The sequence below is a fragment of the Harpia harpyja genome, chromosome 10 (assembly GCF_026419915.1).
Source record: "Harpia harpyja isolate bHarHar1 chromosome 10, bHarHar1 primary haplotype, whole genome shotgun sequence".
Classification (NCBI taxonomy): Eukaryota; Metazoa; Chordata; class Aves; order Accipitriformes; family Accipitridae; genus Harpia; species Harpia harpyja.
In genome coordinates, this window is record NC_068949.1 from 9,154,335 (window position 1) to 9,170,973 (window position 16,639).

At 46.1% G+C, this 16,639-nt stretch overlaps 1 protein-coding gene across 2 annotated transcripts in view; it reads right to left on the reverse strand.

The window, feature by feature from the left end:
- Positions 1 to 528: 528 nt before the first annotated feature.
- The window catches only part of RNLS (renalase, FAD dependent amine oxidase), an 81,560-nt gene continuing 65,449 nt past the window's right edge, over positions 529 to 16,639 (reverse strand). For both annotated transcript variants that reach the window (XM_052799502.1, XM_052799503.1), the window contains exons 6-7: positions 6,835 to 7,010; positions 529 to 824 (exon numbers count right to left, since the gene is read on the reverse strand). In XM_052799502.1, coding sequence (XP_052655462.1) covers positions 672 to 824; positions 6,835 to 7,010 — 329 coding nt within the window. In that variant the 3' untranslated portion in view covers positions 529 to 671. The remainder of the gene's footprint in view (positions 825 to 6,834; positions 7,011 to 16,639) is intronic.

Here is a 16,639-nt window from a genome sequence, read left to right on the forward strand (position 1 = left end):
TCTGCAACTGGGGCTCCAGAAAACTGTGGGCTAAGAACGATGGTCGGCAGACAACTACTATCCCTCACTTAAAAGTTGTCCATGCCTGAAGACACAGTTAGACCTTGAGTCAATATGGTTAGACCCTTCATAGGCCGTCCAACTTGAGAAGCATAGCAAGGTATGCCCCATCACTGATTCCCCATGGCCAACACAATAACCATGACCAGGGCTGATCTGCACCAGAAGAAATGACCACATGTATGTATGAAAGCTCTGGGATCAATTGTCCGTGTTTCTTCTGTTACTTGCAGGGCTCCAAATGCTCAGAGAAGGAGTAAACTCTGCAGCTCCACAGGGTTTTGTGCTGCTTCAAGTCAGGCTCCTCTCCTTGACATAATTTTCATGGGCTGTAAAAGTATCAGGAGACCTGGCAAGACTGCTGGAGCTCAGTGCGCCTCTGACTAGAGCCAGAAAAAGCTTTACTTCAAGCAAAGTAACACTCACAGCACAGATCCTTGAAAATTCAATTCAATTCCATCCCAATAATTATTACAGCACACCAATAGGTCTTTCTTTATTTATTTTTGCAAGACAGAGGCCAGTGATGTTAACACTAAACTAGAATTCAGTCCATCATAGTAAAATTCATCATAAATCTAGACTAAGTTTAGCAGCCGACTTTGAAATTGCTATAAATGAGACTTCACAGCCTCTGCAAGACTCATAGCAGAATCTATGCAGCCACTGAAGTTGGAAAAAGTAAATCCATCGCCTCCACAGATCAGGAGAGGTTGAGTATGAAGAATCATTTGCCCCAGACAATTTGGCACAGCTTTTGTAACCTGAAAAAGAAAAGCATACAGGGAGATGGAAAAGAAAGTATTTTATTTACCTGAATTTCACACCAGAAAGGTCCATATTCCTGAGAAACATGCCTTCATACGAAGCACCCCTCCCGTCCCAGATCATACATCCAAGCATTAATGATCAAAGTACCATAGCAAATATTTATCTTATGGAGTTATACAATTAGAATAAAGCTTTCCTGTATGTGGAAGTTTAGAAACTTTACAGCCCCATCCTGTCTTATTCTCTATCCGTCTCAGCAGAAATGAATTGCCTGACCCTGGATAGATGAGGCATGGAGAATTCTAAGCCAAAAGGTATGAAGATACATGATCTCACATCAGCAAAAGTGGGCTTGCAAAAAACCCCAGATATGTAACTCTTCAACAAAGGAAAGGGAGCCTGCCGTTTTCAAGAGAGCCTGCAACACGACTGGGTTGACCAGGTGACCTTCCTGGATGGGAAGTGAGGTGGACTTCAGAGTAACAACTGTCATGATGACCTGCCCATGCTTCATGCTGCTGTGCAAGTGTACATACAGCCTTGGCACAACCCACCCTGTCTCCAGCTCTGCTATGCTGGTCTCCTTTTTCATCCGAGTAGCACAACAATTTTTAGACACAGCTAGAGATACAATCAATGTTTTCTCTGTAAGCAGCATGGGACAAGTTCTGAATAAGGTTGCTTTGATAAATATTTAATGTCATTCTCAATGTATGCATTGTATTCATTTTAAATATAATTTTCCTGGCACTATACCCTCAATTAAACTTGTATCTGTGGAGTGGCAGCTCTTGAGCAGTTCTGTGTAACATTTCTAAAAGTGAATGGACTTTGCTTTGGCCAGTACCTATTAACCTGAAGCCACCTGGAACTCACGGGGAGAACAAGACCTCTTTTCAGTATTGTACTTTATGACAAACACCAAAGTGTGTCAAACAGCAGAGTAAAAGCACATGGCATTTGTGTTTTTACCATGCTTGGCTGTGTCACATGTCGTTGACTGTTTCAAACCTACGTACAAAGGCTGAGTGTCCATGTTGTACTAAATCAGTGCATCCCAGAGCAGCATCAGTGAATCTCAGAATGGAGATAAGGCAGCAGCAGCACTGGCCAAAAGGTAAATGTGAGGGCAAGGCAGGCTCAGGCAGAAGGGACAAAAAAGATAAGAAGATGTAGGGCAGCTTGATGATGAAGTGATTGGAGGAGGAAGGTGGGAAGAAATAGTCTGAGAAAAGGAATGACAAAACAAGAACCATAAGGATGAAGTGTTGAAAAAGAGGAAAAAGTATCTAGCAAGCCAGAGAGAGAGAGAAAAAAAAAAGAGCAGAAGCACAGCAGTAGACCAGCAACAGAGATCAAACCATAGAGATGATAAAGCATGATACAGAGTACAGCTTTCTTTCAATCCTTTCTTGACTTTTTGCCTTCGGTCCAAAGATATGTCTTGGATTCAAACATATCTTTTGGTCCAAAGATATGTTTTGAATTCCTGTGCAGTAAACCATTACTGTATCCCATCATGCGACTGTCAGCTTCAGTGAACAAGACCTAAAGTCCAAACCATCTAGTTCAGTTCAGGGGATTTTTCCACTGATTCAAATGTACACTTAGCTAGCCACTGCTGTGCCGTTATCTGCCATTTCCAAGCACAGATCAGCTGCAAAACACCCACATTTATGTTACTGGTTGCATTTTGTGATACTGGCATATTAGCATCTCTTTACAGGAGGTAATTACCTGAAATGAATTTGTAGCCGGTTGTGACCCGTTCTCCATCATTCAACTTAACAGAAGAGTCTAGGCATGTATGGTAAATCCAGCCAGAGATCATCTTTCTCAGACTAGTTTTAGGTCAGTACTTAATTTATTCTTAAATTTTTCTTACAGATTGAGGTCACTGAGCATAAACAATGAAAAAAGGTTTAGCAGAAAAAGGCTTTTTGAGTGTCCTTCCTTCTTGACTACCTAGTGCTTATTTCATGCTGGCTGTACCAAACAGCTTCTAGGTCATCATACTGATCACAGGATCAATATTTTCACATCTCAGCCTGCATCTTTTCACCTGTGTGGCAAGATTGTGCGCTCAATGCAGTAACAGCTCTTACTCTAGACATAGCGACTGGGGAAAGGAATGATCCTGCCCCTTTTTCATGTTCTTCTGAAGGTGTTGTCCAACATAAATTCCAAATTACCCTTGGCTGTATGGCACAGACTGTTAGATCTCCATCCTCGAAGACTTCAAGACTCAGCTAGACAAAGCCATGGTCAAGGTCACCTAGTGCTGGTGATAGTTCTGCTTTGAGCAACAGGTTGGACTAGAGACCTGAATAGGTCCTGCTGAGGTTCCCTCTGAAGAGGTCTAATTTCTATGATCCTGTGTTTTCCCAGTATCCCTTATACATATAAAGTGACTCTGTCAAAGGGACATGATAGGTTGGGAAGCTGTTGGCTCTGAATGCTAATAGTGTCTTATCGTAATTAAAGCAGGGGATCCAGAATTGCAGCTGTGCTGCTAAGCAGTGTCAGTAGAAGTTTGAAAGTCCTAATCCCTCATCTGCCATGGATAATTGTAATGTCTGCATTTTAATCTCAGGATTGTGTTTGGCCATGTGAAGGACGTTACAGCCGGATTTAATTAACAAGTAGGATAAATCCTGTCTAAAAGAGTCAGGGGAAAGATGCACCCATCTTATCAGTTCCCTTTGCTTCTGTGGCAACAGCTTACCATAATTGAAAGTAAAGATAGCTTTAAGAGAAAGAGGGAGCTCTGTCCCAGATATTTAATTTAGGTAGTGATTATTTTATAGGGTGGCAATAAAGATTTCTTTATTGAGATAACAGATCTGACCTACACTGACTTATTTGCAATCTATGACATACTGACATTCATCCACCGAATTAAAGAATGGTCATAATTCCTCCTGTGACACAGCCATAAAGCACAAGCAGCTGCTGAAGTCAGTGGTTTTGGTTAGTAGCAGCATGGTCAATAGCAGGCAACAGAGGCAGGGGAAGAAAGCGGGAAGAGCTGTAAATTGTACAGTGGTTTGAGAAAACAGTAGAGCATCATCCAGCAGTATGATGTCTGCATGTAATTTTTAAATAGGGGAAACAGGACACACACCTAGTGATTTAGGAAGACAACAATTTTAACGTATTTGGGGAAAGTAAGAGTTCATTCCTACAGTCACTGTTGCAGCTACCTCTAAAAGATGAAGCAATAGGTACAAGGTTATAATAAATCCTGTGTGGCCATAATTTTGCCAGGATTCAAAAAGCATAGTTGTTTGGTAGAATGCAATTGAGACTTTTTTTTGTATTCAGCAGTAAGAAATTAACTGCCGTTCTTGTCTTTTCCTTTATCCATGTTTTCATGGTGAAATAAATCAGAATGGGCTATATATGATGCATATGCTTATATGTACCTTTGACACTATGCTAAAAGTGTGAGTAGTCCAAGGAAAAGGCATATTAAGCCCTTTCCTTGCACACATAAACAAAGTAGCTGAATTTGACAAATTTTATGATAGAGCTCTGTGACAGCAGTAGTATCTATGCATGATCTCCTTCTATGACAAGGTGAACCCCACTTAGTGGATGAGGGAAAGGCTGTGGATGTTTTCTACCTGGACTTTAGTAAAGCCTTTGACGCCGTTTCCCACAGCATTCTCCTGGAGAAACTGGCTGCTCCTGGCTTGGACGGGCGTACTCTTCGCTGGGTAAAAAACTGGCTGGCTGGCTGGGCCCAAAGAGTTGTGGTGAATAGAGTTAAATCCAGTTGGCGGCCAGTCACAAGTGGTGTTCCCCAGGGCTCAGTTTTGGGGCCAGTTCTCTTTAATATCTTTATCAATGATCTGGACGAGGGGATCAAGTGCACCCTCAGTAAGTTTGCAGATGACACCAAGTTGGGAGGGAGTATTGATCTGCTGGAGGGTAGGAAGGCTCTACAGACGGATCTGGACAGGCTGGATCAATGGGCCGAGGCCAATTGTATGAGATTCAACAAGGCCAAGCGCTGGGTCCTGCACTTGGGTCACAACAACCCCATGCAACACTACAGGCTTGGGGAAGAGTGGCTGGAAAGCTGCCTCAGTGGAAAAGGGGCTGGGGCTGTTGGTTGACAGCCAGCTGAATATTGGCCAGCAGTGTGCCCAGGTGGCCAAGAAGGCCAATAGCATCCTGGCTTGTATCAGCAGTAGCGTGGCCAGCAGGACTAGGGAAGTGATCATCCCCCTGTACGTGGCACTGGTGAGGCCGCGCCTTGAGTACTGTGTTCAGTTTTGGGCCCCTCACTACAGGAAAGACATTGAGCTGCTGGAGCGTGTCCAGAGAAGGGCAACAAAGCTGATGAAGGGTCTAGAGCACAAGCCTTATAAGGAGCGGCTGAGGGAAGTGGGGTTGTTTAGCTTGGAGAAAAGGAGGCTCAGGGGAGACCTTATCGCTCTCTACAACTACCTGAAAAGTGAGTGTTGGTCTCTTCTCCCAAGTAAAAAGCAATAGGACAAGAGGAAATGGCCTCAGGTTGTGCCAGGGGAGGTTTAGATTGGCTATCAGGAAAAATTTTGTCACCTAAAGAGTTGTCAAGCATTGGAACAGGCTGCCCAGGGAAGTGGTGGAGTCACCATTCCCGCAGGTATTTAAAAGACGTGTAGATGTGGTGCTTAGGGACATGGTTTAGTGGTGGACTTGGTAGTGCTATGTTAATGGTTGGACTCCATGATCTTAAAGGTCTTTTCCAACCTACATGATTCTATGATTCTAGGGTGTATTAATTCTGTTTAAAAATACTTCTTACTTTGTTTTGGGAGCGTTTTCCAGAGCTGGTCTACCAAGTGTCTGTCTATTGCAGATAGATCCAATCCTCCTCCCTACCACCTGCAGCTCTTGTGCTTGCAAGCAATTTGAAGCAGAAAGGTAACAGATAATGCAGAAGAAAAGACCAGAAGTCACAACCAGAAAAGGATGCCTTAACAGTGACAACTGTATAGAGATACTGTTACTATCAAAAAAAATCTGATAAAGAGGAACATATAAAACATACCATAATTTTTGCATGAGTCATCTGAAACATTAAAACCTATGTTAAGGTCATTTTTATATGACAACTGAGAACAAATACTATGCACTGGGAAGTGATTTGCAAACTACCAATACCTAACTCGCAGAAAAATAAACTTTGTGCTAATGAGACCAGGTTCCTAAATTGGATGCAGATCAAGGGGTATGAGCAGACTTCACAACAGTCATCTACCGTAACTTTTCCAGACTTCATAAAAGGAAAAATTTTTAGGGGACTGCTTTAAGTAAATATTTTGCATCAACTTCCACAGTCAATTTCACCAATGTAATTTAACTTAAGAGGCTTTGGGTAAACATGTAGATACACTCCAATACTTTAGGAAATTGCCAACAATTTCCTTGGATTTTTAAAAGAAGTCTGTAAAATATACACATTTTGCTATTATTACCCTTAGGTAGTTTACTTTAAAATATTTTTTGCATAACATACTGTTAAATTGAACTGGGCCAAATCAAATAACAACAATTAGTACGTCTGAATGCAAGGACTTCTGCTACTCTGTGGTAAGGTGGGAATTTTGCTAATAATATCACATACTTTTGGATATAGAAGAGATAGATTGAGTCATATTTTTAAATACCAGTGAAAAACCCACTGAAGTATGTGGGATTTACTTCCTTCCTGTGCACTGCTCCAGTCTGTACTTACCAGGAGTGCTGCATAACTTATCACTGAGCCAGGTCCACTATGTAAAAAGATGACTAGAAATGATCTGACTGTTGTTGGCCAGCCTTGGATGCTGCTCATGGCTACGTGGAGGAATATATTATGGATATTGAGCAACTATCTCCTTTCCTCTTGCTCCCCGAGCATGAAAACCACTGGGTCGTATTATGTCCTGTTTCTTGCGATACACCGCAAGCCTGTACTACGGCATTGCCCCAGCAGCATCCTCCCAGCTGACTAATCCCACCACAGAGTACCTGAGAGTATCTCCACTTCTGACACTTGATGCTGGCTGGTTTAGGTAGGGATGGCACAATTCTCTCCAGGTGATTGAGAATTAACTGCTGCACCTCTGCAGGGTCTGAATCCAGGTGCTCACTTCCAAACGTCACAGTTGTGTGAACTACAACAGAGGGCCCAATTTCAGGAGACTCTGAAATAGAGAGAGATGCTTTTGAAACATTACTCATTAATACTTGCCTTCCCTGCATGCTGACAATTGTGCCTCTAGCCTAGGAGTCAATAAGAATGAAAATATCTGTGGCACCACCCTGTTCTTCCAGCTGGAAAAAAACAGAAGGAATAACAACACAAGTTGTTTACAAGAAGCACAGTGAAGAAGTCCAGTCTTTTTGCAAAATTTGTGATGGTTTTCGCATTGCAATAACCCTAGCTCCACATACGTCTTCTAGAGGAACCTCAAGGCATTCCCACATCCCATAAGTAGCAGCTGGAAGGAGCAGGGAATACACTGGAAGCAAACTCTTCCCCTTTTTCCTTCCAGACATTTCGACAGGCTCTGCAAGGAAGGCAACCACCTGCCAATTGCCACAAACTGGCAAAAGAGAACAACAAGAAGAAACATGTAAAACTGCTTTGCAGAATTTTTCTAGCCAGGTCTACAAATAGTAACAATTAGTGCCCCTACAACTGCAGGGCACTCGGAAGCATGTGGTCACAGCCACCCACCTGCAAGATCTTGCTTGGGTGGTGGTTGTGGAGGTGAGGCTTCCCAAAGGGCTACATTTGCAGCTGGGACTCATGTTATCACTGGCAACGGTAAAGGGGAAACCCTTTACCAAAGGCTGAAGCTCACCTAACCACGTGGTAAGATTAAGGTATGGGATGATGCACCTTTATTTTTTGATGGAAGGTTATTGTTGGAAATGGAATGACTCTGCCGCTGCTCGCAGGGATCGGTCTCCAGGGGCTCGGCACTCCGCTTATGGCCGAAGGCACATGAAGACCTTCTGAGAGCAACAGTGCATACCAGATGTAAACCAAACAAACCGCAGTCGCAGCCACCACAAGCCCGACATACGCAAGCCACTGCACCAACGGCACGGCTCTGCCAGCAAGCCACCTCCTCTGTCTGAACAGCTGGAGAAGTGCAGGCAGCCGGGTTACCACAGCCAATTTGCTTACCCACCTATATCAGGCTAATTTATATTATTCCTCCCCTGAGCGTTTGAAACGCATGTCCCCTTAAGGGGACAATCTCTGCAACACAGAAATACGAAAGACTTGAACATGAAATCATCACGAGATAAAAATTATTTTTAAGGCAAAGGACAAAAAAAGAAGAGTGTTTGTTGCATTACTGTGGAAAACTTCTGCTCCCTCTATAATTTGTTGCATATTAGCCATGCAACAGTATTTACATAGTTGAAAGGCTAGAATAAAACCAATACTTCACATTTATGGAGGGGGAGAAGGGGAACAGAAGCCAGGCCAGGTTACCTCGAGAAATCAGCACTTTCTTTTGGCCTGCACAAGAGAACTCAACTTAAATTTTGCTGCTCTAGCAACTGCCAGGAAATCGATGTGCAGTTGTCTACATGCATGTTTTGGGGAGTGTGAACCTTCAATATAACTTCTGTCCTCGGGCAAATACGTGCAAGTGAGTAAAACTCAAAAAAAGAGTTTGTCCCTTAAAAATCAACCAGGCTGCAGTGCCAGGGGAGGAACTGAAGGCAGCTCAAGAGCTGATGTTCATCCCAGCAGACTTGGAAATGGCCAAGCTTCATTATGGCTGGGGTTGGTAGTAGGTTCTCTACAGCAAGGGACTTCCGTCCCCGCCAGCATATTGAGCTGTCACCTTACAGACTTGGTCTGGACAGCCAACAACCAGCAGCCAGAGAATTTGCCTAGAATAGGGGTTTTTCAGGCTCAGTGACTTCCCTGTGCCAAGGCACGATGAGGACCCAGCAGATCCTTGTGTGAGTCATTCCTGCTGGGGCTGTTCTGCTTTGAATGAGTAGGATGCATTTGCTGGAGCAAGGACACAACCTGGGTTCTGCTATATTTCAGCTGGGAGCTCAAACTCACCGAGCTGGTCATTAAATTAAGCGATTCCCTCTCGCTGCATTAACCAGAAATTCCCTCTTTTGGAAGCAGAAAGCCTCTTCTGGCTAAACCTTTGTTTGAATTAGCATATTCCTAGAAAAATATTTTCGTTTCAGCAAATGAGCATTTTATGACCACCGAAACCACAAAGAGGCAGCTGAACACTTTCTGACCACTTCTGACTGTTAGGTACCAAGCTTGATAGAAATATTTATCTCTGCTGTGTCACTGAAGAGATGTCCAGCTCGAGATCCTCTTTAAGAAGATGACAAATTCCAGCTTTCCAAAGGCAAACAAAATGTCTTTCTCTGATATAAGCTTTCTGTCCTGGGCTGATCACTTCAGAATACACTACTGAGGTGCAGCAGTACCAAGTCCTAGCACCCAGAGCAAGCATGAAAGCAATGGCTTTAACGTCAGTTGGAAGGATCCGTTGAGTCTCTTTCTTGGATGGGCCAGCTCAGTCAAGCCTTGCTCTTGAGAACTGGGAAAATGTGGCAAAAAGGGTGGGAAAATGTTTCCTGGTTGTGATCAGGAATACACCCCGAAAGGCCATATGTGAAGGCACCGAGCCATGGTGCTGCCTTCTCTTAAAGTTCTCCTTTTCCAAGTAAGGCACTCCTAAGAGCAGAAGATCACTCACTTCACTCCCTGTGCTGGTCTCGCGAGCTCTGTTTTCAGCAAATACTAGAGCTCTTTTCCTGGGTGATTTCCTGAAGTGTCCAGAAACTTTGAGTTTGTTTCCTATTTTAATCTGAGGTGCTCATTTTGCTTTTTTGTGTCTTGGGCTTGAAAGTAAGCCTTAGCTATCAGGGATGGACAGGTCGAAGATATCCACCCAACATGGATTTGGGATGAGGGCAAGGCAGATCTGGGGACTAAGACTGTAGAGTGAAACAAGGACCACTCTTGTCTAGAAGCAGAGGCTCAGCCAAAGGGGCCACCTTCTTCCCTGAGCTGTGATGAACTGATTGCCTGAGTCTAACATCCAGCCTCAGACACATCTTCCTGAGATTCCTCCTGCCACCCCCAAGCCTGGTTTTACAGGCTAGCACAGGACATAACTCTACTCACATCAGCTTTTCCAACTGTCTGGAAAAACGTCATAAATGCTATTCAGTCTCTGCTTCCCATTTTGGGGGAGAAAACAGGTATTCTGACGTCCCTACAGAGAGACTGTCAGGGACAGAGTACCAAGTGGGGAAGCCTATTAGGTACCTTGGGATTTATTATAGTGTACATGGTATTTTGGCAAATTCTTCCACATAAACTTGGCAAAAAGGCTCATTAAAGGATGTCTAAGCATTTTAATAAAATAAATATCCATTGCTTGCTGTGACTTTTTATAGCCAATGATTCTTGGACAGGGCCACCTTCTTTCAAATCTCTCATCTCTTCCATAGCATGTACAAAACAAGTTTCAGGAAAACAGGCAGTTAGTTGAGTTTTTAATTCCTCCTTTGAGCTACTGATAGCTTGGAGAGCTTCCAGAGGCCACTGAGTCACAGCCTTCCAGTACTGCAATATGCAGCCTGCGAGGATCAAGTTTAGCCTGAAGCCCTTTTCTTTCTTCTGCAAAAGTACTGCCTAAGAGAGGAGTTTAAAATAGATTTTTCCCTGAAAGCAGTGGGGGTATCTCAGCCTTGAGGCACTGGGTATGAACGACTGTTCAGCCGTCGCAGGAGTAAAACCATCATTTTCCTCCCAACACGTTTAGATCAGGCTGCAACAGCTAGCTTAGAAACGAAGGCTTCTGGCAGGGCTTCTCATGAGATTTTAATTTCCTTTATTTGTGGCAAGGATGCAAGCCATCCGTGGCCATGCTAGCAGATGACAAAGTAGCATGGGAGATGTGGCAAGCCCGGGAACACTCGGCAATGCGAGGGGTAATGATCTGAGGGTGAATGGAAGCAGCATAAAAGCTTTCATCTGCTCCCAATTCTCCCCCCCCCATCCCAGCTGGATGGCAATTAATCCAATCAGTTGATGCAGTGGAAGGCATAAGACACTGGTCAGATCAGAGCTAGAATGAGACAGCAGAGTTGGCTGCAGCTTATACCTACTTAATGAGCAAGAAGGCGCTCTGCCAGCATTGGCAGTGTCCTCGGCATCCACAGTTGCTGAGGGACCCCACTGAACACCTATGAGCAGCAAGCTTGCACCCACCTCCCCTTCCTCCATCCAGCCCATGCTGCATCGCCACAGTGGCAACATTGGCTGCAGGGGCTGGGTACCTGCCCCCTGTCCCCTCCAGTGTGACTCCATTAACTCGCACCAGGAGGAAAGTGGCTTGTGCAGAGACCCTGTTGAGGCTGTGTCCAGGGAGGGAAGCGCCAGCATCATCTCGTACAGTGATGGAGGCTTGGCAGATGCGGTTTGTGCCTGAGGTTCAGACTCTTCTCTTCCCCACGGCATATGGAAGATGCAATACTGTAACTACAGGTTTCCTTCGCTTCTTGTATTGGTTTTGTGTGGCAAGGTTTTGGAGGCGGGGGGGGGTTACAGGGGTGGCTTCTGTAAGAAGCTGCTGGAAGCTTCCCCTGTGTTCGAGAGAGCCCATACCAGCCGGCTCTAAGACGGACCCGCCGCCGGCCAAGGCCGAGCCAATCAGCGATAGTGGTAACGCCTCTGTGATAACATTTTTAAGAAGGAAAAAAAGTTGGGACGGCGGTATTTCGGCAGCCGGAGAGAGGAGTGAGAACATGTAAGAGAAACAACCCTACGGACACCAAGGTCAGTGAAGAAGGAGGGGGAGGAGATGCTCCAGGCGCCGGAGCAGAGATTCCCCTGCAGCCCGTGGTGAAGACCATGGTGAGGCAGGCTGTCCCCCTGCAGTCCATGGAGGTCCACGGTGGAGCAGATATCCACCTGCAGCCCGTGGAGGACCCCACGCCGGAGCAGGTGGGTTCCCGAAGGAGGCTGTGACCCCGTGGGAACCCCGCGCTGGAGCAGGCTCCTGGCAGGACCTGCGGATCTGTGGAGAGAGGAGCCCACGGAGCAGGTTTTCTGGCAGGACTTGTGACCCCGTGGGGGGCTCACGCTGGAGCAGTCTGTGCCTGAAGGACTGCACACCGTGGAAAGGACCCATGCTGGAGCAGTTCGTGAAGAACTGCAGCCCGTGGGAAGGACCCACGTTGGAGAAGTTCGTGGAGGACTGTCTCCCGTGGGTGGGACCCCACGCTGGAGCAGGGGAAGAGTGTGATGAGTCCTCCCCCTGAGGAGGATGAAGCGGCAGAAAATAACGTGTGATGAACTGACCGTAAACCCCATCCCCGTCCCCCTGTGCCGCTGGGGGGGGGTGGTAGAGAATCCGGGAGTGAAGTTGTGCCCGGGAAGAAGGGAGGGGTGGAGGGAAGGTGTTCTGAGATTTGGTTTTATTTCTCATTACCCTACTCCGGTTGATTTGTAATAAATCAAGTTAATTTTTCCCCAAACTGAGTCTGTTTTGCCCATGACGGTAATTGGTGAGTGATCTCTCCTATCCTTATCTCGACCCACAAGCTCTTTGTTATATTTTCTCTCCCCTATCCAGTTGAGAAGGAGGGGGAGTGATAGAACAGCTCTGGTGGGCACCTGGCGTCCAGCCAGGGTTAACCCATCACACTTCTCTATTGTTTTCCTCCATTTACTGTTAATTTCCTTTGCTCTGCTGCATCGCACAGGACTGACACAGGCAGATAGTAGAAGCAAAGTGATGAATGTGAGGATAAACACATTCCTTTCAAGACTCATTTTGCTTACATGTAAACAGAAAAGATCTGCGTGATCTTTGGCATATTGCCCCCTCCAGCTCCGCGTCCAGTCTGTGACAGGGAAGGTGTTGCAGGAGCCGCTACCTCCCTGCCTGGCCCGGCAGCAGCGGCTGGGGCTGTGTGGACCCTGCAGACTGTGGAGCGGCTGGCTCATGGGGATGGGAAGAGGGACAGAGCCAGACTCTGATATGGGTCCCAGATTTAACACGGCCACCCTCCTTGGAATGTCTTGGCCACCACCACTGTCTACATGCAGCCATTCTGAGCAGCCTGCAAGGCTCAGCAGCAGAGTAGTAGAGATGAACAAATCCCAGTTTTTTTGTCTCAAAGTCAAAGTATGAAGTTCCACCAGTCCCCCACAGACAAGTCTAGTCCACAAAGACCTTATGGGAGGTGCTGAAGCACTTCAGACCAAAGTCTGGCTGCACTGGCAGTCTGATCAGCAGTGTCTTCCCCTCTTAGCAAGTCTGAAACCATGTACATGGAAAAGGAAAATGGATTAATTGAAAAGACAGGAGATTAAATAAATGCAGAATTAAGTGGAGAATTGAAAAGTGAGGATCTAACTGCATCTTCCACATCCTAAAGGGAAGGTGACAGAGATGACAGAGCCAGACTTTTCTTAGAAGTTCAAAGCAACAGGACAAGAGCCAATGGACACAACTGCAATGAGAGAAAATCCCAACTGGACATGAGGTTACAGCCCCTTCCCGTGTGAGTGGGGCATCCCCAGGATGGGGCCCTGAGTGGTGGGAGGTCTCCATCCTTGGGGACTGCCCTGACTCGCCTGGATACCTGCTGTAGCTGTGATGTTTGCTCTGCTGGGAGCAGGGTCAGACCAGAGACCCCCACCCCACTGCCTCCAGCTGGAACCTGGTAGGTTTGTATAAGCCCATGTGTATTGGTTTTGTGTGGCAAGGTTTTGGTAGCGGGTGGTATCCAAATGGTATCCAAATCCAATTCCACAACCTGGGAATGAGGGGAAAGGTGTTTGGATTGTGAGCAGGAGAAGGCGGCCATCAGCTTCTTAACGTTTTAGGACTGTCTCAACACTCGTCATTAATTCCCAGCTGGAGGAATCACACACAGGCTGTGTGTGATACCACACACACATGGTATCCAGCCAGGGTTAACCCATCACACCATGAAAACAGACGAGGAAGACCTCCAACACTGAGTAGCGTGAAGTACAAGCTGTCACAGGTAGAGGACACATCAGCTATCCAGAAGGGGTGTCAAGGACAGAAAGCATGAAAGCAATTAGAGCTTAGCATACACTGCGCTTCAGCCAGTGATAACCAAACTAAGGACTAGCAAAGTCTCCCCATGTTGAACAACACTCTGGGGAAACTGGATCTTGACCTACAACCTGGGAATGAGGGGAAAGGTGTTTGGATTGTGAGCAGGAGAAGGCGGCCATCAGCTTCTTAACGTTTTAGGACTGTCTCAACACTCGTCATTAATTCCCAGCTGGAGGAATCACACACAGGCTGTGTAAAGAAAGAGAAGGACAGACTGCTGACAGTGAGAATTTATGCAGGATTAAGCCTGTTAGGAGTATTATCTTCCAGAAAAAGGATGGGCCTAATAAAAGACGCTCTGGAGAAGAGCACAGAGAACAGAGCCCAGGGCCGCTTCCCCAGCACAGTGGCTTGCAGCTCAAGAGCATCTGGCATCAGAAAGGTGGCTCCTAGCTTTGAATAACACATTTAGTGTGGAATGGTAAGACGGAAGAGCATGGTGTCCTGGGTGAAGCTGCTCAGCAAAGCTGCTTGGTCTAGAAGTGTAGCTGTCACTATTACGGTGGGATAAAAAGATTTATGGGTGCATACCTCCATGCACTCTCTACTGCAGGACAGTGACAATATGAACAGCCCGTGGTGCCAAGTCCTCCCCCAGGGACCTCCTTCTGCCCTGGGAAGTTCTCAGAAATATTAAGGGTGTAAAGTCAGCTCCTGTGGTGGCCACATCCTCCTTACCATCAGTCTCAGGGAAGGAAGGGGACAGAGAGATCACTAAAGGACAAACACTTCAATAAAACAAAACATAACTTCTCAGAGAAAGCCCACAGTGGATTATCGGTCCACCAAAATCTTCTCCCTTGCAAAATGCAAAAGCTAATTTTCTCTGGTGAATCTATGCCAAGGTCAGGGTTCAGAGTCCCTAAATTCAAGAGACATTTTAGAGATTAGCTACGATCCCTGGGATGCACAGGGGCCTGAAGTTTCCTTAGCAGGAAGAACACCATCAGAGCCTGAAAGTCATAGGATTTATTTGGCAAATGGTCAGGATGGTATCTTATCATGTTCTGGGAATGTGACAGGTTGAAAAGTACTGTGGAAGGGGAGGAACTGGCTGGTAACATGGATTTCAAGGTGCCAGAAGGGGACAGAGCACAGTGCTCTTAGGACTATACTAATAGGAGAAGGTACCCTAAGAAGGACCCATCTGCCCTTTGACACTTCCCATGAGGCTAGCAGGGGACACTTGGCAAAAATGAAGAGAAGCAGCTATAGCTACTCCTACTATCCCTGAGAAAGCAGAAGCCAACTGGATTTGTCCAAACAATAATATTCTAGGAGACATAATCATGTCTGAGGGCCACCATGGAGCATGTCTTCCAGTTGCTCAGCTGAAAGGCTTTGAAAAATGAAACCTCGTACTGCAAGGGACACAGTGTCCACCGAGGTGCCAAGGACAGGGTTTCAGAGAGGCTGATCAGCCTTGACCTTAGAAGTGGTTGCGCTGGTCTAAGACACACACATTTGTGGAGAAGCATGAGGCAGCACGGGCTGCAATCAGCATGCCCTGGAAGTGCCCTGTGGCTCACAGGCTCTGCAAAGCCACCGATCCTTGGGAGAATGAGATCTACTTTAAAAAAGGTACAAAAGTAAGTAGCCAAGGCCTGTAGATCAGTTTGCAGGCTCCGTAGATACATCCACAAAAGGTCCACAAAAAGGATTGAAAATTTTTACTGGTTCAGCTGGGCTGACTTTAAAACTTGCTGGACAGTGGACAAAGCTTGAAGAATTGCCTGTTTTCACCAAGGGGGCTTGGTTGGACTCACTTTCCAGTTAATTTATTAGTGTGTTCAGTAAATACTCACCAGAACATTGTCTGCCTCAGAGTCACAGGACTTATGTAGGGAGGGACCTCTGTAGGTCTCTAGTCCAACCTCCTGCTCAAAACAGGGGCCAGCTTCAAAGGCAGATTGTACTCCTGTTTGAGTGCTCAGCTGAATGGCTGGGAACCCTTCCAGCGTGGGCACGGACACCATGTCTCTCCTTCCTAGGGGATTGATCCTAGGGTTACAACCTAGTCTCTCGAAGAGACCTATATACAGATGTAATAGGCACACATCTTCCACAGGAACATTTTCTTCCTTCCTAGAGGAACAGTGTCAAGTATTTTTCTTGTGTTCCTGCCCAAAACCTGGAGTCAGAACAGATACCAATAAAAAACAACACGTAGTTGCTTCCTGCCCCTCAGGATTTTTTAATCTTACGGGGGAGATGGGTTTTGCATAGCAAAACCCATTCTGGTCGTGGGTAGCATGAGGGGAAGGGAAAGGGCTTCATCGCTGCCACACCACACAAACCCTTGCAGCTAGGCTGTAAAGGAAATGCTGCTGGGTCAGTGCAGAGGGCAGCAGAGAAGCTGGACACCTCCAGACAGGCTGGAACAGTATCTCTGCTCCCTGGGAGGGATCAGCAGGCTGCCAAAAGAGAAGTCAACATGCAGGCCTCATAAAACTGTATCTAAAATGAAAAACAGAACAGCGATTAACCTCACCACACCTAGCAAATGAGCAAGAGAGATGGAGGTTCGCTTTCAAAGCACCATGCTGCTATTTAGCAAAAGGGTTAGCGAGCTTCCCGATTTATCCTCAGAAGTTCCTGTGGTTTGTAAGGTCCCGTATTCTCCCTGGAATAAAATCTTCTCTACCTCACAAGGCACATTTTGG